General features: G+C 28.8%; 2 protein-coding genes across 4 annotated transcripts in view; both read left to right on the forward strand.

The window, feature by feature from the left end:
• The window catches only part of LOC122500450 (dihydropyrimidinase), a 345,407-nt gene that overhangs the window by 53,499 nt on the left and 264,125 nt on the right, over positions 1–27,783 (forward strand). The gene's annotated exons all lie outside the window — the stretch shown is intronic.
• On the forward strand, positions 906–27,633 carry LOC122500449. The gene is made up of 4 exons (XM_043609378.1): positions 906–1,286; positions 1,945–3,465; positions 3,551–4,056; positions 27,004–27,633. The coding sequence occupies exons 1-4, from the start codon at positions 1,229–1,231 to the stop codon at positions 27,226–27,228; spliced, it is 2,310 nt and encodes a 769-aa protein (XP_043465313.1). The 5' UTR covers positions 906–1,228; the 3' UTR covers positions 27,229–27,633.

Genomic DNA, 27,783 nt, shown 5'->3' on the forward strand with positions numbered 1-27,783 from the left:
AATATAATTAAATCATTAAATTTAGAATATAATAATATCACAAGCACGACAACACAACGCTAGGTTATGTACATTCATAACAAACAGTCTGTACCGTCTGTACTAGCATTTCAAAAACATTAGGCTTTTTACACTTCTTTGGAAAATTAAAACATTTTGAATTAAAATTTGATAACTTTTAAAATAAAACATGTTTTTTAACATAAATTTCAAAAGAATTTCTATGATAAAATCATTTTTTTAAATAAATTTTCAAGTAAAAACCTTTTCAACATTTACTTATTCAAAAATACCCGCCATGAAAGTACATTTTCCGACCGTGAAAATTCATCGAGCCGATTGCTTGACCAATCCACCGGAGGTATAGAAGCACGAGAAGCACCTAAACAATGCATTGAATTCAATGGGACAAATCAGTTTTTTAACCATAACTTTTTAAATATTCATTTTTGAACCATAGTGTAATGGAAAATTATTCTTTATTTATCGAAATCTATTTTTTAAAACAATAAAATTTAATTTTTTGGTTTCATTGTTTTAAAAAATAGATTTCGATAAATAAAGAATAATTTTCCATTACACTATGGTTCAAAAATGAATATTTAAAAAGTTATGGTTAAAAAACTGATTTGTCCCATTGAATTCAATGCATTGTTTGTCCTCCGGTAAAGGCCAACGCAGAATAGATCTGTAACCGGAACCGCAATCGTAACCGTAAGCGTAAGAATGAGTTAGAGAAGGATAAACAATATACCTATCCTTCTTTAACTCATTCTTACGGTTACGCTCACGATTGCGGTTCCGGTTACAGATCTATTCTGCGTTGGCCTTAAATCAGCTGATGTCAGCCATATTGAATTTCCCCCACCCAACTTGGACTACCTAATTACGCTGTTGCTGCGTGTCGGTTGTCATGACAACGTACACGTAAAACTAAAAATTCAAACATTTAGTTATGTGAATAATAAACAATGTGCACATTAAATTGTTTACAATGACGAACTGTCTGTGCTCTTTTGCATTTAATGCAAGTATATACATCTTATAAAATACAATTTTTTTATAGATTGCGTAAATTGACGTATTTTATATACAGTATAATACGTGGAATCGGTAAAAGTTGTAATCTGACGTATCGCAACTGTCGTTATTGTCCGACCGTCGTTATTGTAAAGTTGTTTGTGATTTGTGTCGGTTACAAAATTTGTGGATATTTTTATGAAAAACAATGAATTCTAGAAGACGCCGTAGTGGCGATTTTACATCTTCATTATTGGAATATAATCGTAAGTTAATAAATTTTTATTAAACCTTTTTATTTATTTTGTAAAAAAGAATTTTCTATATACAAAAAATACAAAAGCATGTCCTAACCTCAATTAAATAATTACACTGTAAAAAAAAATTTCTGTACATTTACAGTTTTGTTTAAAATTTTATAAAAACTTGTAAAATAACTTCTTTAAAAGTAGTGAATTTAAAATCCCTTCTGTAAAATTAATACTTTTAATGTGTCAATTTTACAATTTTCTGTAAATTTACTACTCTGAATGTAGGTAATATTTTTGTCTTTTTATTACCTACATTCAGAGTAGTAAATTTACAGAAAATTGTAAAATTGACACATTAAAAGTATTAATTTTACAGAAGGGATTTTAAATTCACTACTTTTAAAGAAGTTATTTTACAAGTTTCTATAAAATTCTAAACAAAACTGTAAATCTACAGAAAATTTTTTTTACAGTGTATTTAAAATTGTAAACCTTGTAAACTATTGATTTTATCAGATAATTTATTCACTTTAATATTTTAATTAGTTTTCATTGACAGCAAAAAGTGTTTTTAATTTATTTTTGCGAGATTAATTTATTAAAATTTAAACAATTTTCAAATTCGCATTTCAATTGCAGTATATATTTTCTAATTCATATTATTTTTTTCAAGGTACAATAGAAGCGGAGAATACAGAGATAGATATTTATGAATTAAATTCTATGGAAATAGAATTAGAAAAGAAGAAAATGGTTAATATAAAATCAAATGAAACAATAAGTGCAGATACTACTATTTTTCAAAAAGTTATTGAATTGAGATCTCAATTAAAGACTCAACAGCAAAATTCGCCGAAAATTATAAAAACATATAAAAATCAGGGAAAAATAGAAAGCATATCACCAATAAGTAATGTTTTAAATAAAATCAGTAAAACCTTAGAATTGAAACAAGAAAAGGATAATGTTCAATCTCGAATTGAAACATGTCGTCAAGAACCAAGTAAATTATGGAATGCCCTCACAAATTTTAATAGAAGTTTAAATTCAGACAAAAGTGGTGTACAATCACATCAAAAAGTATTGAGTAGACTTTCCCAAGAATTTCATTTGTCACCAGCAAAATTTGCTGAAAAATTGGTGACAATAATAGAAGAATCTGTAATGCCATCAATATCTGATCCAAAAGATTATTCCGGTGTCAGTGTACATCGAATGACGCAGGAATTTCGCAAATTATGTAAATTCATTGAAGATGAGTCAATGCCAGAATGGCTAATAACATCAGATATTCAAGAAGAACAAATAGAAAATCAAACTATCGAATTTGCTGATGAGACTTGTTTGGAGGAATTGGAAAGATTTTCGTCAACACCAATTAATAGAGAGAATGGAATTAGGGAAATCGAAACTTACCAAGAAACACCTAAAGGTATTTTTAAATTTGATTCCACGCCGAAATCTGATAAGAAACAATTTAATAAAGCCAGGAAAAATGGTCGAATTAATGATACAAATAATTCATTCGAATATTGGGAAACAATGTGTAATGGTGTATTTTTACCCCAGCGAGGTTCACCACAAAAATTAAGAAGAAGTTTATCATTACCTGATTCACCAGTCACAAGATTCAACAATATTAAATCAACCTGCGATCGTCAAATGGCTTCTTTAGATGACACTGCAATCAATGAGAGTCGAATTGGTTATAAGTCTCGAAATTACAGGGATATAACGTTCAGTCCAAAAAAATTAATAAAGGAAAAAAAATGTCAACCAATTGAGAAAAAATCAATATTTCATCAAAATGAAGCCAACAATGAGTATAGTTTCAATTGTGAAGACGACATGGATAAGAGTTTTTTGGCAGAACTTGCACAGAGAAGGCAAAGATGTTTCGAAACAGCGAAAATAATAATGGAAATTGACAAAAATGATCCCACAGTTACCAATAATTCAGAAGTAAAGAAAACAGCGGAACTTATCGCAAAATTAGCAAGTCCTAATAAATCTCTCTCCTTACCATCAAATAATCTCGATTTTCTAAATACAATCAATCACTGCATGGAGTATCAAGATTTTCTATTGAAAAAGAGAAAATCCATTTTTCACATTCTTAAAAATCCAGTATCTTCTGATTCAAAATTAGAAAATAGTCCCGAATTGAAGAAGACAGAAACTCCTATTTCATCAGGTAAAAAAGCTTCTTTAATTTTCACTATTCTATTTTTTTATCCTTAATTCTTTATTCTAATTCTTTTATTTCCGTCTATTTTCAGTGAAATCGAAAGCTCCCATCGACACGAAAGTAAAGATTATGGAAAAGAAAGAGACAACAGTGCCAAAAAGAAAATTCTTCTTCACACCAGGAAAAAGTCCACGAAATGACGCTGTAAAACAGAAAAAAGAATATTTTCCACAAGTGGAAAGTATTTACAATTCACAAACAATGGCAAATAGTTTAAAGAGTCCTCGAACTCCAGATGTGAGGAAAAATCTGTATGATTATGTAAAATCGCCAATTGCTGAATATATAAGAGGTACCGATACAAAATTAGTCAAGAATGTTCAGGGAAAAAATAATGAATGGTTATTAACGCCGCAACCATTAGGAGTTTCAAATGAATCTAAAGGAAATCGTCTTACACCATTGAAAAGTTTTCAAGAATCTTCGGCACTTAAATTCAATTTGTCTCCATTAAATAAAAAACATCAAGATGAAAATAATCTTAGGAAGGAATTTCAATTTCCTAAAGTTGATTATAAACCTTCTTCAATTCAAATGGTATGTATTTAAATGTATGTTTTTAATTTATTACAGGCCTCAAATTTTTCTACTTTTTTCAATTATCAAAATACGACTTTTTTCAGTATAAATTGAAACTTAATTCGATTTTTATAGTATGAAAAGTAATTATAGTCAAATCTTTCAAAACGTATAATTGAATAATTTTTGTGAGATAATTAAATTTTTGACATTTACTATAATTACAAAAATGAGAATTGGTAAATATCAGTATTTCCAAGTTAGGAAAACAAATCAATATTTTTTACGTTTCAACAGCACAGCTGTTGTCTTCAGAAATGAAAAAATATTATTTTCTTTTCCTGACTTCGAAGGATTGATATTTACCAAATCTCATCTAGTTTTACACAGAGTGATAAATTCTCTCAATTGTTTATATAATTACAAAGTTTTTAAAATAATTGAAATTTTGTAAAATTTATTTAAGAATACTAATTGTTTTTTGAAGAATTTTAATCGCAAATTTTTAAAGTAATTGAATTCTTAAAAATTTTAATGAAAGATCTTAAAAAGAAAATTTGTTAATATAAATTAATGGAAATTACCTTTAAAAAATTGTATTAAAATATTTTTTAAAAAAGTAATACTTAGCTAAGTTTTTCATATTTTTCAAAATTCAATTTCTTTTAATATTTTCAATGACATATTTTCGAAACTTCGAATATCTACAAAAAAAATAACACTAAAATTTGTTTAGAAATTTAATTTTTGAGTATTATTAAAATTTTGGGGAATCAATCGTTTTCAAAGGATTTGATTAACCCGTGCCTCAAAGACTCTCAAATTTTCCATGTATTTTAAATTTGAAAAAACGATTTTTCGTTAATTTAATATAAAATCTAGAGAAAATTTTTTTTTCCAGTCGGTCTAGGATGTTTCTCTTTTAAAGTGTTCAAGGATTGTAATCCTCTTATATATTTAACAATTTTTTTTAATTTTTATATATTTTATAGATTTTTGAAAAATCCTCAACAAAACAAAAAACGGTAATTTATTATTTTTTATTAGTTATTATCATTTTTTCTCACCTATTGTAATACAATTGGCTTTATGAATCTATCAAAAAATAATAAATATAAATTCATTGAACCAATTGAATTACAATCGATGAGAAAAAATGATAATAACTAATAACAAATAATAAATTACCGTTTTTTGCTTTTTTGAGAATTTTTCAAAAATCTATAAAAAATAAAAAATTTGTAAAATATCTAGAAGTATTTCATTATTTGAACAATTTAAAAAAGAAATATCCTGGACCTACTGGAAAAAAAAATTTCCTCTAGATTTTATATTAAATTTACGAAAAATCGTTTTTTCCCCATTTAAAATACATGGGAAATTTGAGGGGCTTTGAGGCACGGGTTAATATTAATTTATTATCAAAAAAAAACAGGGGTATTTTTTTGTATAAACTTTAATCCTAGGGGGTGAGAGCAAAAAAATTCCGACCTTCTTTTTTTGGACCACCCTAAGGGACATTCAATTTCGAACACCCGTACATACAAAAATTCATCGTTCCATAATTGGTACAGTGCAGAGTTCCAAAATTTAATTAATATTATTCTTATTTCATAAAAAATAATCATTTAAGGGTCTAAATCAAGAAGGCTACACTGAAAAAATGTTGAGTACCGTGCAATCCCAATCTTTGGAAAGTGGGGGAACTATAGTTTGGATGTGCTACGTTCTCAATTCGGGAGATCTACGTTCCCATGTCGGTGGCGCTGAACACCCAAGATTTGAGACTCAAAACCTTGGAACTGCAATAGCCGCATCTTGGGCGTTCAGCACGCCTAAGTTGGAAATGCAGCTCCTCCAAACTAAAGTCGTATCGCATTCGTACATTTTCGGTCTACTTGGAACGGCACGTCACCCTAGATTTTTTCCGTGTACTATCGGTGTAAAATGTAAAGTCAGTTGGCTTTGACCGCTTATATCTTGAGTAATAAAAATCGCATAATATTGAAACAACTTGGAATCAGTAGCTACAACATTTCTACGTTACTGTAGAAAATGAAGGAAATACAAAAAAATTATTTCGAGAGTTATTAATTTTTGAAGGGAAAAAGAACATGTTTTTTGACACTATTTTCAATAAGGCCTACTTTGGTAACATGTAACTCGTTTAATGAGAGTCCTATGATATTCCTGATTTTTTTCTATGTTCCTTAAATCTTTCTGAATAATGTTATTTAAACAAATAACCGTTATTATAATAACTTTTTGAGATATTTAAACGAAATAGTAGTCATGTTATCTTTGTTGGAAATTAAGGTACGAAGATGAGACAAAGTACACGTTACGGAGAATACGACACTTATTACGATTCATCAACAAAAGTTTGGAAAAAAAATTATATCAAGAAGTTATTTGCAAAACTATATTCAGTTTTTTGCTTTATTGCACCATTAGCGGTAAGGTGCACACCATCATAAACCATTTCCCATAGGCGTCAACATTTTAAATGCGATAAACTGTATTATTGTAGACATGAGCAGGTAAGTGAGGACTTCAGGTCACTTCTACCCAAACCTACATACAATTTTGAATTTCTTAAGACAGGAAAAATATTTTGGGTGTTTACACCTCTGTACATCCTTAGAAACCAGATCTTTAAAGTTATAAATCAGTTTCAACCACAGAAAAAAATGACCAAAAAAAGGGTAGTAGTGCTAAACTTGGAGTCTCGGACAAAAAGACTTACAGTAGTATGCACCTGACTGCTAATGGTGCAATAAAGCAAAAAACTGAAAATACTTTTGCAAATAATTACTTAAAATAATTTTTTTTCCAAACTTTTGTTGATGAATCGTAATAAGTGTCGTATTCTCCGTAACGTGTACTTTGTCTCATCTTCGTACCTTAATTTCCAACAAAGATAACACAACTACGGTTTCGTTTAATAATCTCAAAAAGTTATTATAATAACGGTTATTTGTTTAAATAACATTATTCAGAAAGATTTAAGGAACATAGAAAAAAATCAGGAATAGCATAGGACTCTCATTAAACGAGTTACATGTTACCAAAGTAGGCCTTATTGAAAATAGTGTCAAAAAACATGTTCTTTTTCCCTTCAAAAATTAATAACTTTAAGAAAAAAATTTTTATTTGTTTTTAATTTTTTACATTAATGTAGAAATAAATTACTTACTGATTCCATACAGTTTCAATATTGTGCGATTTTTTTTATTCAAGTTACAAGCCTTCAAAGTCAACTGACTATACTTTTTGAACCGATAGTAGAGTCAGGGGGTGAAACTTCGGTAGTGGGGACGAGTCAAGAGCCTTTCATTAACCAGGCGTTTTTCGTTTCGAAAAGTCGCCGGCGCGGTGCTTCTGCACATCACTCACACATTCAAATTCTTGTATACCGTGTGTTTCACATGTGTATGATATGATTTTAATGTGAGGTTAACTTTAAAGTGCAATCGAGACACAATGTGTGTCATAACGGATATATATATATATATATATATATATATATATATATATATATATATATATATATATATATATATATATATATATATATATATAGAAATAATGTGAGTGATTATTAAATGAAGTGTTATTGAAATAGTTAAAAATTCCGAAAACGTGCTGTGTGAAAAGTTGTAACAAGAAGAAAGATAAACACAACACTATGACTATTACTTTTTGTTAACTTTTAATACACTTCATGCTACAGTTTACACATTTTTTTGGTTTTAAAACTTTTTTTTAATAACTAAAAGATGTTTAAAAATATAAATTTTTATATTTCATATTGTATTTGTATAGAATATATTTTCCCGTGTTTACGTGTTTAGATGCGCAGAAGTCCATGTGGTCTATTGCGGCGAAAACTTTTTTGAAAGTAAACGCCTGACCATACATCAGCTGAGTGACTCAGCATTGCCATACCCCCACTACCGAAGTTTTACCTCCTGTCTCTAGTCTTCTTGGTCTAAATACTACTAATAAAATACCAATCTTTTAATATATATATACCCTAATTATTCATATAAACACTTCTAATTCCAAGATATTTATCATAGAAATTTAGTTATATTATTTGTAGTTAAAGTTCTTCAAGAATCTTGATTATTTTTTATATTTTCCAAAGATTTTTTAAAAATATTTTCCAAAAATTCTTTTAACATTTTTACTAAATATCAATTCAAAAATCTATTACCTTTAAAAAATTATTTTTCAATATTTTTAAAGAACTAATTTTAAGAATTTAAAAATTATTTTCAATATTTTCGGTTACATGTTTTCAATAATTCATCTCAATAACTTTTAATAAGAAAACATGATAAGTTAAAATAAAAATTATTTATAGAAAATAGAATTCTTGTATTTAAATAATCGATTTAGAGAAGAAGTTTAATAAATAATTCTACAAAATAATTGAATTTTGAAAAGGTTATAGACGCAATTTTTAGACCTATTTCAACTATTTTTCAATTTTTTCAATCCAAACTTAATTTTGTAAGACTTGCAGTTCAAATTTTCATAAAAAATTTTTTCAATCGTTTTACATTGAAAGTATTTCGAAATTTTAAGTAAATATAAAGAATAACAAGTATTTAAATATTTATTAATTTACAAAAATGATTGGAATTTGAAAGATTTAAATTGACAATTCTGAAAAAATTAGGTTTTTAAAAAATAGTAATTAAAATTTTTTGAAGATATACTTGAATTCCTGAAAATAATTTTAAAAAATTAAAACTCACTCGATTCTCGTTATAACGACGATCTCGGGACTTCAAAATCTCGATATTACGACGGAAGGAGAGGATCCTACTTCACGTTCTATTCAAACGCATGAATTTATCCGTGATTAACAATACAAAACGTCAAATACGTGCAAAATTTTTCGTAAAGTATGTTTATTTATATTAAAAGTTTCTGAATTATGGAATCAGTTTAAAGAAAAAGTAAGTACATAGTTTTAATAATAATCCGATCACTAGATTCTTTAGGTTAAATAAAGTTAAGGGTTGATTAACTTTGTCTTTTTTTGAGTTAACCAAAATTTTTGTTAAATTAAATTCTTAAATTCGTTCGTGTTTTTTTGTTGTCGTTGTATCGAGAGTTTTAATGTTCGTTATAACGAGAGAACGTTGTAACGAGATTCGTTATATATAACAAGAATCGAGTGCAATTGGAAAACCGCTGTCATGTTGTACATTTTTATAATTTTGGTGTTCATTTCATGAACACTTTGCTTCCTCATAGAAATAATAATAATTGAAATATAAGAGTTAATTTTTATAAAAGAGTTAAAAACCATTAATCTTGGTCCAAAAAGTATGTTTGATTTTTCAAATACCAATAATTTGATAATTTTTAACCGAATCAGGTTCAAAAATAGTTCAATCGAAGCCTTTTTTAATGCTCTACAAGTTGGTAATGATACTTTTAAAGTTACTTTTATATTTTTCAACAAAATTTTCAAAAAGTGTTATTTTTGAAAAATTTAGATTTTTAAAACTTTAATATCTCTGGCTAATATAGACGAAAAATGTTCAGTGAAGGCTCAAAAGATGCGTCTGAAAAAATTCTACAAAACTAAAGAAAAACATTTATAGGTGTCCTAACATTTTTTTAAGTTATGACCAAAAAACGTTTTTTTACAAAATGAAAAAAAATATAGTTAAACTTTTATGAATCGGGCTGAAAATACTCTCATTTTATGTCCCCGGGGAGACTTACAATTTAAAAAAAAATTGATCTTTCTCGTTCTGAAATATTAAGGCAAATGTAATGTTAGTACACACACATCGGGACATTTTTTTAAAATCCGTTTTTTGGACTTCTGAGATAAAATTACATCAAAAATTTTTTTTATTTGGGTCATTCCAGCGAAAATCGTCTAGAGCTGGTTGCTCGATGATTTAAAAAAATGCTGTAATTAATATATGTGACGCTCCACGAGAAAAGGGACCTTATGACAAGAGTAAATAAGGTCCCTTTTCTCGTGGAGCGTCATATATAATATTCTTCAATACAATTAGATTATCCTTTAGTGGTTTATAGCACAAAATATATTTTACATTCTTTTAAATAATTATTTTAAATTTCTAACTGGTTATGAAGTCTAACATTACCCATTTTTCAAAAACTCAGTATAAATAACTAAAAACAGATTAAAAATACTGCTTTTTATTTTAAATATATATATTTTTGTTAAATACATCTAAATAAACGAAAATTATTTAAAAATAACTCACCAGAACATTTAAATCAGTATTTTTTTGTACTTGCACAGTATAATAAACATCATTTTCTTTTTCTTATATCTTCTGTGGAGAAAAAGGAATCTTCACGAAACCTTTTAAACTGGATTTGTTTTAAAATTATAAATTTATTTAAATTGGAATTTTTTTGGGACCTGTACTCATTAATTATTTAATAAATATGAAAAATTTTATAAATTTAACCTGATTTTGATTAAATTTTTATTTTCATGACTAGACTGAAGTTTGTTTTCTTTAAAAAACGATAAGGTGATGAACTTCAGTCTAGTCATGAAAATAAAAATTTAATCAAAATCAGGTTAAATTTATATAATTTTTCATATTTATTAAATAATTAATGAGTACAGGTCCCAAAAAAATTTAAATTAAAATAAATTTATAATTTTAAAACAAATCCAGTTTAAAAGGTTTCGTGAAGATTCCTTTTTCTCCACAGAAGATATAAGAAAAAGAAAATGATGTTTATTATACTGTGCAAGTACAAAAAAATACTGATTTAAATGTTCTGGTGAGTTATTTTTAAATAATTTTCGTTTATTTAGATGTATTTAACAAAAATATATATATTTAAAATAAAAAGCAGTATTTTTAATCTGTTTTTAGTTATTTATACTGAGTTTTTGAAAAATGGGTAATGTTAGACTTCATAACCAGTTAGAAATTTAAAATAATTATTTAAAAGAATGTAAAATATATTTTGTGCTATAAACCACTAAAGGATAATCTAATTGTATTGAAGAATATTATATATTAATTACAGCATTTTTTAAAATCATCGAGCAACCAGCTCTAGACGATTTTCGCTGGAATGACCCATTTATTTATAACATTTATACGGGCAATGCCCATTCGTGCATAAAGTACTAAAAGATTAGGTATAATGAAAAAAAGTTTATAAATATGTCAAAAAAGCACAATCGAAAATTTTACTAATACAATCCTTCCTCTATGAGGAAGCAATATTGTAAAATTTTATATTTTGAAGAATTTTATTTATTCATCTTTAAAAATCTGTTGCTGCTAGAATTATCTTAGCGATTTCTATACGAGTTGTTCAAATAATTAAATTTAAACAGAAACTGTTAGAAAAATTATATTTTTTAAAAAATGAAGAATTTTCATTAAATTTCAAAAAGCAAATTTTGTTAGTTTTTATAATAATTTCCAAAACATTAATCATTTAAAATTTTTATTGCCCGTGTGGAAAAGTGGTGTTGGCCCACGCCGGGGGCCTGCATGGATCGCCCACATCCATGAGGGGCCCACGTGGGTGATCCAGGCGAGGCCCCTCATGGAAACGACATGCTGATCGATGAGGGCGCCCGCATGGGCGATCCACGCGGGCGCCCTCGTCGGCCCCCGGCGTGGCCCTCGCGTTTGCCCTCATCTTAGCCCTCGACTTACCCTCACCTTTATTTTTCAAAATTAAGTTAATAAATTAATTATTTATTAATAATAAACAAGCTCAACTATTAATAAATAACATTGTTATTTAACGATTTTTACTTTTTTTAATTAAATCGTGACCATAACAAAAAACATGTTTTTCATTGTTTAAAATAATTATAAACATTAATTTTTGTTATGTAAAAAAATATTTTTTGTTTGGACTTAAAAATTTTTGCAAGTCAATGATGTGGGCGATCCATGCAGGCCCCTCGCGTGGGCCCTCAAGGATTCGCCCTCATGTGAGTGTTATATTTTTTTAAAAGTAACATTAAATATTTGTGAAAAACGTGTTTTTCATTGTTTAAAATCATTATAAACATTAATTTGTTGATGTAAAAAAAATTTTTTTTTTGGACTTAGAAATTTTTTCTAGTTAATGATGTGGGCAATCCATGCGGGCCCTCGGCGTGGCCCTCAAGGATTTGCCCTCATGTGAGTTCGATATTTTCAAAAAAGTGTAAATAATTTTTTGTTAAAAATGAGTTTTTCATTGTTTAAAATCATTATAAACATTAATTTGTTGATGTAAAAAAAATTTTTTGTTTGGACTTAGAAATTTTTGCTAGTGAATGATGTGGGCGATCCATGCGGGCCCCTCGTGTGGGCCCTCAAGGATTTGCCCCCATGTGAGTTCAATATTTTCCAAAAAATGTAAATAATTTGATGTTAAATATGTGTTTTTCATTGTTTATAATCATTTTAAACATTAATTTTTTGTTGTAAAAAAAATTGTTTTTTTGGACTTAGAAATTTTTGCAAGTCAATGATGTGGGCAATCCATGCGGGCCCTCGGCGTGGCCCTCATGGATCAGCCCTCGTCGGCCCCCGCCGGGGGCCCTCGTGTCGTGTGGGCTTGATGGGGGGTGAAAAAGCATGTTTTTGGCTATATTTAATTATGATTAAAAGAATGGGGCTTTTTCCACACGGGTGTATATTCAATTTTTCTAAATTTTAATGTATTCACAAATTTTAATCATTTCTAGTTCTAAATTCAAATTTTAAACAATGTAGATTTCAAATTTTAATCTTAGTCTCAAATTCAATCGTTTTAAACTTTAATATTGGTGTACTTTTTTATTTGTTTATACAGTAGAACCTCGGTTATCCGAGCTTCGATTATTCGAGACTCCGGGTTATCCAAGGCACTAAACATGCTCGGATAATGCGGAAAAACTCGAATAAAACGGATAGAGCGACCAAGTCTTAAAAAATAATTAAACTTTTTAAAATTTTCATTAGTTCATATTATCCGAGTTTTCGATTATCCGTGGCACCACTTCTCCACATTACCTCGAATAATCGAGGTTCTACTGTATTTGAGAAACAATTTAATAAAACTTGACAAATATTAAAAAAATTGTGCATGGAAATGTTAAAAAACATTTTTTCAAAACTAAATCTATCAATTTTTATAAATTTGCTCTTTATTTCAAAAAATTTTAAATTGACTTAATAAAGATTTTAATTTGTCATAATAGGTCTGTGAAGCTGGCCGAACCACTTTTATAAAAATGAATTTAAATTATACCATTAATTAGTGCTCAATTAGTGCTATTTTTGTACCATATTGCCGAATTTAGTGCTCAATGTTTATTTAAAAAAAAACAATGGTTCTGCTGAGTGAACGTTCCGCTGGCCGGACCATAACGAAAAACGCTTTAAAAACGCCAACAGAATATTTATAAATAGCCTATTATTTAGTGCTCAATTAGTGCTCAAAGATTAACAAAATAAAAAATTTTTTAATTAATTATTTATTTAAAAAAAATTTTTTTTCGATTGAGTGACTAATCCGCCAACCGCACCATTACGACAGACACGTCAAAAATCACAACAAAATATTTATCAATACCCTAAAATTTAGTGCTCAATTAGTGCTTAAATATTAACACAATAAAAAATTGTTTATTAATTATTTATTTATAAAAAACATTTCTTCGAAAGAGTGAACACGTTAAAAATGTTTTAAATTCGTTTTATAATTCGTTTTCTTAGCCTATAATTTAGTGCTCAAATAGTGTTCGCAGATTAAGAAAATAAAAAATTTTTTTTATTAATTATTTATTTAAAAGAAAAACTTATTCAAATGAGTGAGCGAACCGCTATCCGCACCATTACGAAAAACACATTAAAAACGCCAACAAAATAGTTATCAATAGCATATTATTTAGTGCTCAATTAGTGCTGAAAGATTAACACAATTCAAAATTTGTTTATTAATTATTTATTTAAAAAACTAACTTATTAGCTTATTACTAACTCAGCGATCCGCTGGCCGGACCATAACGAAAAACACGTTAAAAACGCCAACAGAATATTTACAATTAGCCTATTATTTAGTGCTCAATTAGTGCTCAAAGATTAACACAATTCAAAATTTGTTTATTAATTATTTATTTATAAAAAACATTTCTTCAATAGTTCTAGAGTTCCTGATAGTTTTTAGAAATAGTTCCGGCAATTAAATAGTAAAAAATAAGTTTTTTCATAATAGGGGACCAACTTCACGCAGTCCCTCACTATTGAAAAAGTGGATTTATAATTAGAGTTTTGAGTTGTTTTAATAGAGTTCTAGAGTTCCCTTCCTTTTCAAAAAATCTAAAATGTTACGTTACAAGAGTTCTAATCAGATTTCTGTGAGCCCCCAATACTGTTCGATAAAATAACTATAATAGGTAACAATTTTCTTAAGACCCAAAAACTACTGAATTACAAGACTTTAAAGTTTCAAAAAAATTCATTTTTTTGTTAAATTTAGAGTTCTAAGAGTTCTGATGAGAGTTCTGCGAGCCCCCAATAGTGTTCGATAAAAAACCCTGAAACCAATTTTTTCAAAACCTAAAAACTATTAAACTACAAGACTTTTATGTTTCAAAAGAAATTTGGTTTTTTTAAATTGAAAGTTCTATGAGTTCTAATCAGAGTTTTGTGAACCCCCAATAGTGTTTGATAAAAAACCCTAATAAGAATTTTTTAAAAACCTAAAAACTACTGAACTACAAGACATTGAAGATTCAAAAAAAATTTTTTTTTTTAAATTAAGAGTTCTTGTAGTTCTGATCAGAGTTCTGTGAGCCACCCATGGAGTTCGAGAAAAAACCCTAATAACAATTTTCTCAAAACCCAAAAACTACTGAATTACAAGACTTTAAGGTTTGAAATTAATTTGTTTTTGAATAATTGAATAAGTTCAAACACTTAGTCATGTAAAGTTGGCACTACTTTTTAAAAAAATCAAAATTTTAACAAGAGTTCTGGGCACTTTAGCAATAGTTCTCGAGTTCTATAACGATTATTATTTAAATAGTTCTGATGATTGACAAAAAAAGCGACAATGAAAAAACTTGGTGTTAACTTTGCATAGAACTATTATTTATGCAAAAAAGAGTTTTGTTCTCATATTCTGAAAGAGAATAAAGAGTTCTACAGTTCTCTACCAAAAGAACAAGAGTTCTGCAAAATTTCGAAAGTTATTAACAAATTAACCCCTTGGCTATCAACGAGATTTCCACTGTTCGGGCCAAAAGTTTGTTGAAAAAATTTTTAATGGATTTTTATGAAACTTGGTACCTTAAGGTTTCTAGGGTCGCTGATTATAATATATAATAATATATTATATAATATTATCTCTCTATATTACAAAAAGATATCGCCGCCGCTGTTTCAAGATTTTTTGACCTACAGGTCGAGAGTTGACCTGTAGTTTTCCCCTCAAAATTTAGGTCAATTTTGAGGACTGTTTTGACCTAGACGTCAACATTTGACAAACAATTTTCGCTACCCTCAAAATGTAGGTCAATTTTGAGGGCAGTTTTGACCTACGCATCAAAATTTGACAAAGAATTCCCGCTACCCTAAAAATTTAGGTCAAGTTTGAGGGCAGTTTTGACCTAGACGTCAAAATTTGTCAAACAATTTCCGCGCGCAGACTTAATGATGAGGTGAAGTTTGCCATCTGACCTAACAATGTAAGGTAATTTTATAATTGTGTTTGCTCTTACACCTATCATTTTGACCTAATTTTGACGTTTCATTTTTTACTCTCTCATTTAGTTACGTCATAATCTATGTGTAATTTGACTTTTATTTAACTACAACTTAAAGGGTTAATCTGACATCAGTATGATAATTTTTGGTAAAATCAAATGTCAATAAATACCCTGACATTAGCTGATGAATTTAATTTTTATAGTTTATTAAAATTTTTATTTAAAATTTTTTTTTTATAAAATTTTTTTTTTTTTTTTTTTTTTTTTTTTTATTTTTTTTTTATATTTTTTTACTTTTATTTTTTTATACAGGGGAGGATGGGGCAAGGATAGTAAGTTTTTGCTTATGCTCAAAAATCGAGTAATTCATGGTATATTCGCATTTTAACACCAAAAGATGATAGTAAAAATTGGAAGTCAATCTGTCACTATTTGCGAAGTTAGGAGTTTATTTTTGAAAATAGTCTATTTTGCTAAAATGTCAACGTTATGTTTATCATATTGTTTTCTATATTAGAGTTTCAGAATATTTATTTACGTAAGTGTTTTTCGGAGTGGAATTTCCTGCTGAACACGAATATTGTATTTATTTTCAAATTAATTCACGTCGTTCCTTAAAATTTAAAAAAAACTGAAATATGCGCTCAAGGGGCAAGGATAGTTATAGAGATAATACGGCACGGTAAAATCCTGTTAATGCCATTGCAAATTTTAAAAAAGTGTTTAATTGTTCTTTTTAGGTTGATATACATAATGGTGCGTAATTATATATGTAAAACAAAGCTTATTGACCAAGCAATTGGTAGTTGTCTGAAGATTTGGGGTTCACAAAACTCTGATTAGAACTCATAGAACTTTCAATTTAAAAAAACCAAATTTCTTTTGAAACATAAAAGTCTTGTAGTTTAATAGTTTTTAGGTTTTGAAAAAATTGGTTTCAGGGTTTTTTATCGAACACTATTGGGGGCTCGCAGAACTCTCATCAGAACTCTTAGAACTCTAAATTTAACAAAAAAATGAATTTTTTTGAAACTTTAAAGTCTTGTGATTCAGTAGTTTTTGGGTCTTAAGAAAATTGTTACCTATTATAGTTATTTTATCGAACAGTATTGGGGGCTCACAGAAATCTGATTAGAACTCATAGAACTTTCAATTGAAAAAAAAAAAATTTCTTTTAAAACATAAAAGTCTTGTAGTTTTGTAGTTTTTAGGTTTTGAAAAAATTGTTATAAGAGTTTTTTATTGATCTAGATGGGGGGCTAACGGAACTCTAATTAGAACTCTTGTAACGTAACATTTTAGATTTTTTGAAAAATTCTCGTGTTTTCAATTATTTTTTTATGACTTCGGATTATCAGAACTATTCAGTCATGTAAAGTTGGCACTACTTTTTTGAAAAATCAAAAATTTTACAAGAGTTCTAGGCACTTTGGTAATAGTTCTAGAGTTCTCTAACGATTATTTAAATAGTTCTGATGATTAACAATAAAAAAAGCGACAATGAAAAATCATAGTTCTAACTTTGCATAGCACTATGATTTTTGCAAAAAAGAGTTCTGACCTAATATTCTGAAAGAGAATAAAGAGTTCTAGAGTTCTTTACTAAAAAAACAAGAGTTCTGCAAAATTTCAAAAGTTATTAACAAATTAAAAAAACATATGAAAATAATATTTTGCAAGTTCTGAATAGAGTTCTGGCATCGTTGCGAAGAGTTCTATAAGTATGTCTAATGACATTTTGTTCTAAATCCAAAATCAAAAAAGTTACGGGACTATGAAGTTTTTTAAAATTTTCAAAATTTAAAATTCAGAGTTCTGAGAGTTTTGTAAAGAGTTCTGGCATCGTCATAAAGAGTTGTATAAGTATTTCTAGTGACATTTTGTTTTAAATCCAAAATCAAAAAAGTTACAGGACTTTGAAATTTTCATAAATTTTCAAAATTTAAAAATTCAGAGTTCTGAGAGTTCTGAAAAGAGTTCTGGCATCATCATAAAAAGTTCTATAAGTATTCCTAATGACATTTTGTTTTAAATCCAAAATCAAAAAAGTTACAGGACATTGAAATTTTAAAAAAATTTGAAAATTTGAAAATTCAGAGTTCTGAGAGTTCTGAAAAGAGTTCTGGCATAATCATAAAGAGTTCTATAGGTATTCTTAATGACATTTTGTTTTAAATCCAAAATCAAAAAAGTTAGAGGACTTTGAAATTTTCATAAATTTTTAAAATTTTAAAATTCAGAGTTCTGAAAGTTCTGAAAAGAGTTCTGGCATCATCAAAAAGAGTTCTATAAGTATTCCTAATGACATTTTGTTTTAAATCCAAAATCAAAAAAGTTACAGGACATTGAAATTTTAAAAAAATTTGAAAATTTGAAAATTCAGAGTTCTGAGAGTTCTGAAAAGAGTTCTGGCATAATCATAAAGAGTTCTATAGGTATTCTTAATGACATTTTGTTTTAAATCCAAAATCAAAAAAGTTACAGGACTTAACTGTTTGAGGAAAGTGCAACATGATTGTCCCAAAATTATTAAACATTAAATCCTCAGAATTCTGAATTTTTAATTTTTTTAATTTCTTGAAATCTTCAAAGTCCTGTAACTTTTTTGATTTTGGATTTAAAACAAAATGTCATTAGGAATACTTATAGAACTTTTTATGATGATGCCAGAACTCTTTTCAGAACTCTCAGAACTCTGAATTTTAAAATTTTGAAAATTTATGAAAATTTCAAAGTCCTGTAACTTTTTTGATTTTGGATTTAAAACAAAATGTCACAAGAAATTCTTATACAACTCTTTATGACGATGCCAGAACTCTTTACAAAACTCTCAGAACTCTGAATTTTAAATTTTGAAAATTTTAGAAAACTTCATAGTCCCGTAACTTTTTTGATTTTGGATTTAGAACAAAATGTCATTAGACATACTTATAGAACTCTTCGCAACGATGCCAGAACTCTATTCAGAACTTGCAAAATATTATTTTCATATCTTTTTTTAATTTGTTAATAACTTTTGAAATTTTGCAGAACTCTTGTTTTTTTAGTAAAGAACTCTAGAACTCTTTATTCTCTTTCAGAATATTAGGTCAGAACTCTTTTTTGCAAAAATCATAGTGCTATGCAAAGTTAGCACTATGATTTTTCATTGTCGCTTTTTTTATTGTTAATTATCAGAACTATTTAAATAATCGTTAGAGAACTCTAGAACTATTGCAAAAGTGCCCAGAACTCTTGTAAAATTTTTGATTTTTCAAAAAAGTAGTGCCAACTTTACATGGCTCAACTATTCGAATAAAATGTAGGGAACTCTAGAACTCTATTAGAACAACTCAAAACTCTAATTATAAATCCACTTTTTCAATAGTGAGGGACTGCGTGAAGTTGGCCCCCTATTATGAAAAAACTTATTTTTTACTATTTAATCGCCGGAACTATTTCTAAAAACTATCAGGAACTCTAGAACTATTGAAGAAATGTTTTTTATAAATAAATAATTAATAAACAAATTTTGAATTGTGTTAATCTTTGAGCACTAATTGAGCACTAAATAATAGGCTAATTGTAAATATTCTGTTGGCGTTTTTAACGTGTTTTTCGTTATGGTCCGGCCAGCGGATCGCTGAGTTAGTAATAAGCTAATAAGTTAGTTTTTTAAATAAATAATTAATAAACAAATTTTGAATTGTGTTAATCTTTCAGCACTAATTGAGCACTAAATAATATGCTATTGATAACTATTTTGTTGGCGTTTTTAATGTGTTTTTCGTAATGGTGCGGATAGCGGTTCGCTCACTCATTTGAATAAGTTTTTCTTTTAAATAAATAATTAATAAAAAAAATTTTTTATTTTCTTAATCTGCGAACACTATTTGAGCACTAAATTATAGGCTAAGAAAACGAATTATAAAACGAATTTAAAACATTTTTAACGTGTTCACTCTTTCGAAGAAATGTTTTTTATAAATAAATAATTAATAAACAATTTTTTATTGTGTTAATATTTAAGCACCCCAGGTGCAAATTTTGGTCGGCCGCCAGAGTTGGAAGGTCGGGCGCAGGTCGGCCCATCTATGGCTGCCAATAGGTCGGCAGCCAAAGTCGGGCCGACTTTGGTTACTGTTTCCACCCAAGTTTGGGCCGACTATGGGTGCCAAAGTTTAGAGAACCTAATTTTAGTTGGTCGGGCCGACTCTGGCCTCAGTCGGGCCGATGGTCGGTAAAACTATGGCAGCCAGAGTTTAGAGAACCTAATTTTAGTTGGTCGGGCCGACTCTGGCCTGAGTCGGGCCGATGGTCGGCTAAAGTATGGCAGCCAGAGTTTAAAAAGGTTAATTTCTGTTGGTCGGGCCGACTTTGGCCTGAGTCGGGCCGATGGTCGGTAAAACTATGGCAACCAGAGTTTAGAGAACCTAATTTTAGTTGGTCGGGCCGACTCTGGCCTGAGTCGGGCCGATGGTCGGCTAAAGTATGGCAGCCAGAGTTTAAAAAGGTTAATTTCTGTTGGTCGGGCCGACTTTGGCCTGAGTCGGGCCGATGGTCGGTAAAACTATGGCAGCCAGAGTTTAGAGAACCTAATTTTAGTTGGTCGGGCCGACTCTGGCCTGAGTCGGGCCGATGGTGGGTTAAACTATGGCAGCCAGAGTGCAAAAAACCTAATTTCACTTGGTCGGGCCGACTCTGGCCTGAGTCGGGCCGATGGTCGGTAAAACTATGGCAGCCAGAGTGCAAAAAACCTAATTTCACTTGGTCGGGCCGACTCTGGCCTGAGTCGGGCCGACGGTCGGTGAAACTATGGCAGCCAGAGTTTAGAGAACCTAATTTTAGTTGGTCGGGCCGACTTTGGCCTGAGTCGGGCCGATGGTCGGTAAAACTATGGCAGCCAGAGTTTAAAAAGGTTAATTTCTGTTGGTCGGGCCGACTTTGGCCTGAGTCGGGCCGATGGTGGGTTAAACTATGGCAGCCAGAGTTTAAAAAACCTAATTTCAATTGGTCGGGCCGACTCTGGCCTGAGTCGGGCCGACGGTCGGTAAAACTATGGCAGCCAGAGTGCAAAAAACCTAATTTCACTTGGTCGGGCCGACTCTGGCCTGAGTCGGGCCGACGGTCGGTAAAACTATGGCAGCCAGAGTTTAGAGAACCTAATTTTAGTTGGTCGGGCCGACTTTGGCCTGAGTCGGGCCGATGGTCGGTAAAACTATGGCAGCCAGAGTTTAAAAAGGTTAATTTCTGTTGGTCGGGCCGATGGTGGGTTAAACTATGGCAGCCAGAGTTTAAAAAACCTAATTTCAATTGGTCGGGCCGACTCTGGCCTGAGTCGGGCCGACGGTCGGTAAAACTATGGCAGCCAGAGTGCAAAAAACCTAATTTCACTTGGTCGGGCCGACTCTGGCCTGAGTCGGGCCGATGGTCGGTAAAACTATGGCAGCCAGAGTTTAAAAAGGTTAATTTCTGTTGGTCGGGCCGACTCTGGCCTGAGTCGAGCCGACGGTCGGTAAAACTATGGCAGCCAGAGTGCAAAAAACCTAATTTCACTTGGTCGGGCCGACTCTGGCCTGAGTCGGGCCGACGGTCGGTAAAACTATGGCAGCCAGAGTTTAGAGAACCTAATTTTAGTTGGTCGGGCCGACTTTGGCCTGAGTCGGGCCGATGGTCGGTAAAACTATGGCAGCCAGAGTTTAAAAAGGTTAATTTCTGTTGGTCGGGCCGATGGTGGGTTAAACTATGGCAGCCAGAGTTTAAAAAACCTAATTTCAATTGGTCGGGCCGACTCTGGCCTGAGTCGGGCCGACGGTCAGTTTGAAGTTGCAGCTTATAAAATCATTTTTGTTCTTAGGCTTTCATGTAAGCGTAGCGTAATGGTTAGCGTGTTAGACTTCGGTGCGTTAGGTTGCGAGTTCGATTCCTGCGAGCGTTAGAAATTTTAATTTGTATTTATGTGTAAGATTGCGTTTAGTGTTAAGATGTATACAATAAACAAATAAATAATGAATAATAATAATTAATAATAATAATAAATAATTAATAATTTTTTGCAATCGGTCGGCCGACTTTTGGCTGCCAAGGTCGGCACGACCAAGGTTGCCAAAGTGAATCCGACCTTCTTTCTCATGGTCGGCAAAGCTTTGGCACCCCTGGTCGGCCCGACTTTGGCTACCATAGTCGGCACGACCATGTCAGCCACTGGACGGCGGGTGTTACAATTCGCTAGTTCGGCCGACCTTTGGCTGCCAAGGTCGGCACGACCATGGTTGCCAAAGTCAAGCCGACATTCTTTCACATGGTTGGCAAAACTTTGGCACCCCTGGTCGGTCCGACTTTGGCAGCCATAGTCGGCCCGACCATGTCAGCCACTGGACGGCGGGTGTTACAATTCGCTAGTTCGGCCGACCTTTGGTTGCCAAGGTCGGCACGACTATCCACTTGGTCGGCGCGACCATGGCCCGACCAACTTTTCGCACCTGGGACTAATTGAGCACTAAATTTTAGGGTATTGATAAATATTTTGTTGTGATTTTTGACGTGTCTGTCGTAATGGTGCGGTTGGCGGATTAATCACTCAATCGAAAAAAAATTTTTTTTAAATAAATAATTAATTAAAAAATTTTTTATTTTGTTAATCTTTGAGCACTAATTGAGCACTAAATAATAGGCTATTTATAAATATTCTGTTGGCGTTTTTAAAGCGTTTTTCGTTATGGTCCGGCCAGCGGAACGTTCACTCAGCAGAACCATTGTTTTTTTTAAATAAACATTGAGCACTAAATTCGGCAATATGGTACAAAAATAGCACTAATTGAGCACTAATTAATGGTATAATTTAAATTCATTTTTATAAAAGTGGTTCGGCCAGCTTCACAGACCTTGTCATAATTTATAAATTGTAATAAATTTAATTTAAATTTAAATTTATTGCTAAATGACTAAATAAATCAATAATTTTTATTGATAAAAAATTTTAATGGTGAAAATTTGAGTCTAATCTTTGGAATCATGAGTTTAAATTTTAATTCGTTATAAATTAAATCATCTTAGCACGACCTTTTAACCTTTAAAGTGCTAAGTGTTGAAAAATCACGCTCAGTGCTAACCCCGGTCTGTCAGACCGCTATTCCCTTTTGACAGTTTTTTAGTCATTTATAATTTTTAAATTTATTTTATATTATACAGGGTGTCTACTGGTCCTTGAAGTCCTTGAATTCCTGGAAATGTCCTGGAATTTGAAAAAATGTCCTGAAATGTCCTTAAATGTCCTGGATTTTGAACTTTTGTCCTTGAATTTTCCATATTTTGCTTTTCAATATTCAATAATTTAAAAATCTTACTCAAATTTAAAAAAATAATTTTTTGACCCATCAAAAAATAATTTTAATTTGTCATTTGATTAAAGAAACTGGTATCTAAAATATTGATTTTTAACTCTTTTTATAATAAAATAAATATTTTTGTTCAAGTAGGTTAATTTAAATTATTTTAATCGTAATATGAAATAATATTACACAGGGTTGCCATCAAATTTTATTTTTGTTTTTCCCTGACTTTTCCCTGATTTCCAGACAAAATTTTCATTTCTTCCCTGACCCTCAAGAACATTAATAACTTCATTTTTAAATAAATATTTAATCATTATTATTTTTCTATAGAAATTAAGATTCTCAAATTCAATTACTTACGAGAATACTATAATAAGACATGAAAAAATTTAAGATGAGAAAGTAATAAAATCATTATTTTATTTCATAAGAATATTGTAACTAAAAATTCAAATTTTCAAAGATTTTAATTTTAACCCTTTTCAAAATTCAATTATTTCTAAAAATCCACGTTATAATGCTTTTAATATTCAATTATAATTTAAAATTTTAAGTGAAATTCATTTTTTAATAAATTTTTATTAGAAAATTTCCCGAGAATTTTATTCAAATTTTTTTAAATAATTGAATTTTTGCACAATTTTTTAAAACTTTTTAAAATTAATTAAATTCCATTTAGAAATTTCAATAAAGAAATTGAAAATAATTGAGATCTGACAAAGAATTGAAAAAAAAATTTTTTTTAATAATTGAATTCCTGTGAAAATGTTTATTTTTAAAAAATTGAATTCTTAGGAAGAATTTTATTAAGATTTCTTAAATTATTGAATTGCTTAGAATAATTTTATTTTTTACGAAAATAATTGAATTGTTTCGAAGAGTTTTACAAACATTTTGGACAATAATTGTATTTCTAGAAAAAATGTTGTATTTTACGAATATAATTGTATTCTATGACCGATTTTATTATAATTTTTCAAATTTATAAAACATTTTATCAAAAGTTTTCAAAATAATTGAATTGTCAAAAAAGAAAATAATTGATTTCTAGCGAAGAACTTTATTCAAATTCTTTTAAATAATTGAATTTCCATAAAAAATGTATTATTTGTGAAAATAATGAATTCTTAAGAAGAAATGTATTGAAAACAATTGAATTGTATAGGAAAATTTTATTAAAATTGCAATTTAATGAACTAAATCTTGCAAAGAATTTTGTCAACATTTTTTTTAAATAACACAATTATTAAAAGAATTTCATTTAAATTTTTCGAAATAATTGAATTTCTCAGACTATTTTTTTTGATTTTCTTTATATATTTGAATTCTTTCGAGAAACTTTATTAAAAAATTAAAAATAATTGAATTGATGTGAAGAAATTTATAAAAGAAATTGGTAAGTAATTGAATTCCTGTTAAATTTTTATTAAAATTTTGTTTAAATAATAGAATTGTTTTGGAAAAGTTTATTAAAATAGATATCAAAAATAATTGAAATGAGGAAAATTTTTAAAAATAATTGAAATTTTGCCAAGAATTTTATTAAATTTTTTGAAAATAATTGAATTTTGGAGAAGAGTCTTATTATTTATAAAAATAATTGATATTTGACAAGAATTTAAAAAAATTTTTGAACAGAATTGAATTTATGCGAAGTTATTTAAAAGTTATTTAAAAAGAAATTATTGTCAAAAATAGAAAATATTGAAGGGTTTGTATTAGAATTCTTGGCAAGTTCATAGTTTACAAGGCAAACAAAAAAGTCACCAATATTCAGATCTTTCCTATAAATTCTAAAAATTTAATTTTTTCCAGTACTTTTATTAAAAATACCTGACTTTTCCCTGAATTCCTTGACTTCCCTGACTTATTGTGGCAACTTTGGCAACACATATAAATGTCCTGGAAAAATAAGAAATCTGACCTGGAGAAGGAAATTTAATCAAAATTTTATTAGATATAAATTATTTATTGTGTATATATTAATTTATTTTGTTTAACTTCTTTTGTTATCTTTTTGTAACATATTTTTAAAAAATATGTTACATCTTCAAATATTTAAGTCTAAAAAACAGTTTGTATTCTGCATTTGACATAAAACAACATTTTAAACTCAAGAAATGAAATTTCTACTCATTAAAATGTATAAGAAAAAAAAAATTTATTTTCGAATATTTCTGAAAACTTATAGGGTCATTTGGGGTAAATGTAAACGGAATATCTATTTTTCACGAAAAACATTAGTTTTTTTATTAAAAGGTAAAACGGACGGATTTCTTTTTCCCTAGAAAAATTTGATGAAGTACAAAAAATTATTGATGCACCTAAATCGCCTAAAACTGACTGTTTACATTTACCCCGAGATTTTGAAATTTTCCTAAAATTCGGGGTAAATGTAAACACCACTGTAGTTAAGCGAGGTTTAAGAAACAAGTTATTTCAAGTATACTACTGTTTTAAAGGATGGAAAAACTGAAAAAAAATTCTTCGTAGATGTATAGTAGATCAACCAGTTGACTGATAATGTATCATATAAAATAAACAATCAACCATTACAAAATTAGTAATGTAAAAACTTGAATAACTTGAACAAATTTTAATAGATTTTCATTCAACTTGGTAAAAAGAAGTTTTTAAGGTTGCTGAATAAGAATCTAAATTCGAATTTTTAAATTTCAAAATGGTGGATCCAATATGGCGGTCAAACATAAACTATGACTAATTGACTAACACGAAGAACGACTAACAAGAAAGAAGACCTAATTTCTTTTTCTATGTAATTTTACATTGCCAAAGTAATGAAATTGTCAAATAGAAGCAAAGTTATTCAATTATTTTCTTTTAAAATGTAGTTCAAGTTCTGTTTACATTTACCCCGAGTTTTCGAATTCTCGGGGTAAATGTAAACACTTAATTATTTATTAACTAAATTGACGAAAATCAAAAATCAAAGTCAATTTTTGTTAAGGCATTAATAAGGAAGAATTACAAATTTTAGTTTGATTTTTTAATTTATTTTTATGCAAATGCGAGACAAAATACTGAAACAGTAAAACTTTAATTTTCAATCTTTTTTGCATTAAAAGATAACTTACACTATGGCATTGCCAATTGTCAAAATAAAATGTTGTTAATACTCAGAACATCTTGTAGGTGAGCTGAGGTAAAAATATTGACGTCGTACTTATTTTTAAATTTGTAAATTTAGATGAAATATCTACTGTTTACATTTACCCCTTGTTTACATTTACCCCAAATGACCCTAATTATTATTGAGTTAGATTTTTAAAAATTTTTTTCTAAATTTAAATCTTAAGAATTTTTATAGCAACTTTTTTTTCTTATTTAACTCAAAAATTTTTCCAAGCGCTGAGCTCTAAACAATAGTTTTAAAAAGTGACAAATTTTTTTGATCATTCAAAAAATGACTAATTTGGAACAATTTTACGACGTATAATTAATGAACGATCAAAGATAAAATTATTTTTCACACGGAAAACAATGAAAATTTTCTGTTTCTAATCTAATCAGACACCGAGATCGAGCTGGATTTTCCTCAAGAGGGGAAAGTAAGCACCTAAAATTTTCTGTTTAAAATTTTTCTTTTTAAATAGTTGATCAGAAAATACGTAAAAAGTTTTTCAAACATAATTTTATGAATAAATATTTTTTGCACCTTAAAGACAATATGAGGCCTGTTATTATTATTATTATTATTATTATTATTATTATTATTATTATTATTATTATTATTATTATTATTATTATTATTATTATTATTATTATTATTATTATTATTATTATTATTATTATTATTATTAATATTATTATTATTATTATTATTATTATTATAGAGAATAATAGTAAATTACTAACAAATTAATAAAAATTGTTATTAAATACATTTGAATTTCTTTACAGATAAATGATGATTGCGAGATAACGTCTAAAAATTCAGGGAAAAGGATGAAGAATTTATTGAAATCGTGTGAGAAAAAAATTGTAATTAGACACGAGGGACGTGTGGGTGTTGCAAGTCCAAGAAATATAAATGATAATGGCTCGGGTACTTTAGTGGACACTTCAATACAAGTAAAAACAATAGCGAAAAAAACTGATTCCATTAGATCACGAAATGTTCGATAATAATTAAAAATCAAAGTTATTTCGATATTTTATACACGTAGCATTTATATTTAAGCGTAAGAGGTTTGTTTCTTAGGATACTAAGTTTATTTTTCATATAATTTTATTTTCATTTTTTTTCTACAATTTAAACTTAAATCAGATTGTAAATAATCAAAAAATGTTGCTTCAACTTATCTTTAAGTGGTTAGCAAAGATATTTTTTTTCTATTAATATAGTAAGGTAATACATTTTTTAATAATTTACTATATGTTTAAATGATGATTAATTATATTGCATTAATGCAAATAATTTTTTTGTTTGTACTTTCTTTTCATTTGTAAATCGTCTTCCAGTATTTAAAACATTATTGAATTTAAACGAATAATTTTCTAATCGAAATACATGTTTCTGATTTTTTAAAAGGGTTATTTATTCAATCTATTTTTTTAACAAATTATTTTTAATTTAGTTGTTTACAATTCTAAGTGATTAAACATTTTTATCTAGATTATTATTAATATATTCGAAATATGAAGCACGTAAAAAATAATAATTATTACCTAATATTTATT

The sequence above is a fragment of the Leptopilina heterotoma genome, unplaced genomic scaffold (genome assembly GCF_015476425.1).
Source record: "Leptopilina heterotoma isolate Lh14 unplaced genomic scaffold, ASM1547642v1 Lhet_186, whole genome shotgun sequence".
Classification (NCBI taxonomy): Eukaryota; Metazoa; Arthropoda; class Insecta; order Hymenoptera; family Figitidae; genus Leptopilina; species Leptopilina heterotoma.

Bases quoted from the DNA above. Each gene is read 5' to 3' on its own strand.
- LOC122500449 (XM_043609378.1), top strand. From the start codon at position 1,229: ATGAATTCTAGAAGACGCCGTAGTGGCGATTTTACATCTTCATTATTG. The intron at 1,287-1,944 runs GTAAGTTAATAA...ATTTTTTTCAAG, and splicing joins TTCATTATTGGAATATAATC to GTACAATAGAAGCGGAGAAT. The intron at 4,057-27,003 runs GTATGTATTTAA...ATTTCTTTACAG, and splicing joins AACCTTCTTCAATTCAAATG to ATAAATGATGATTGCGAGAT.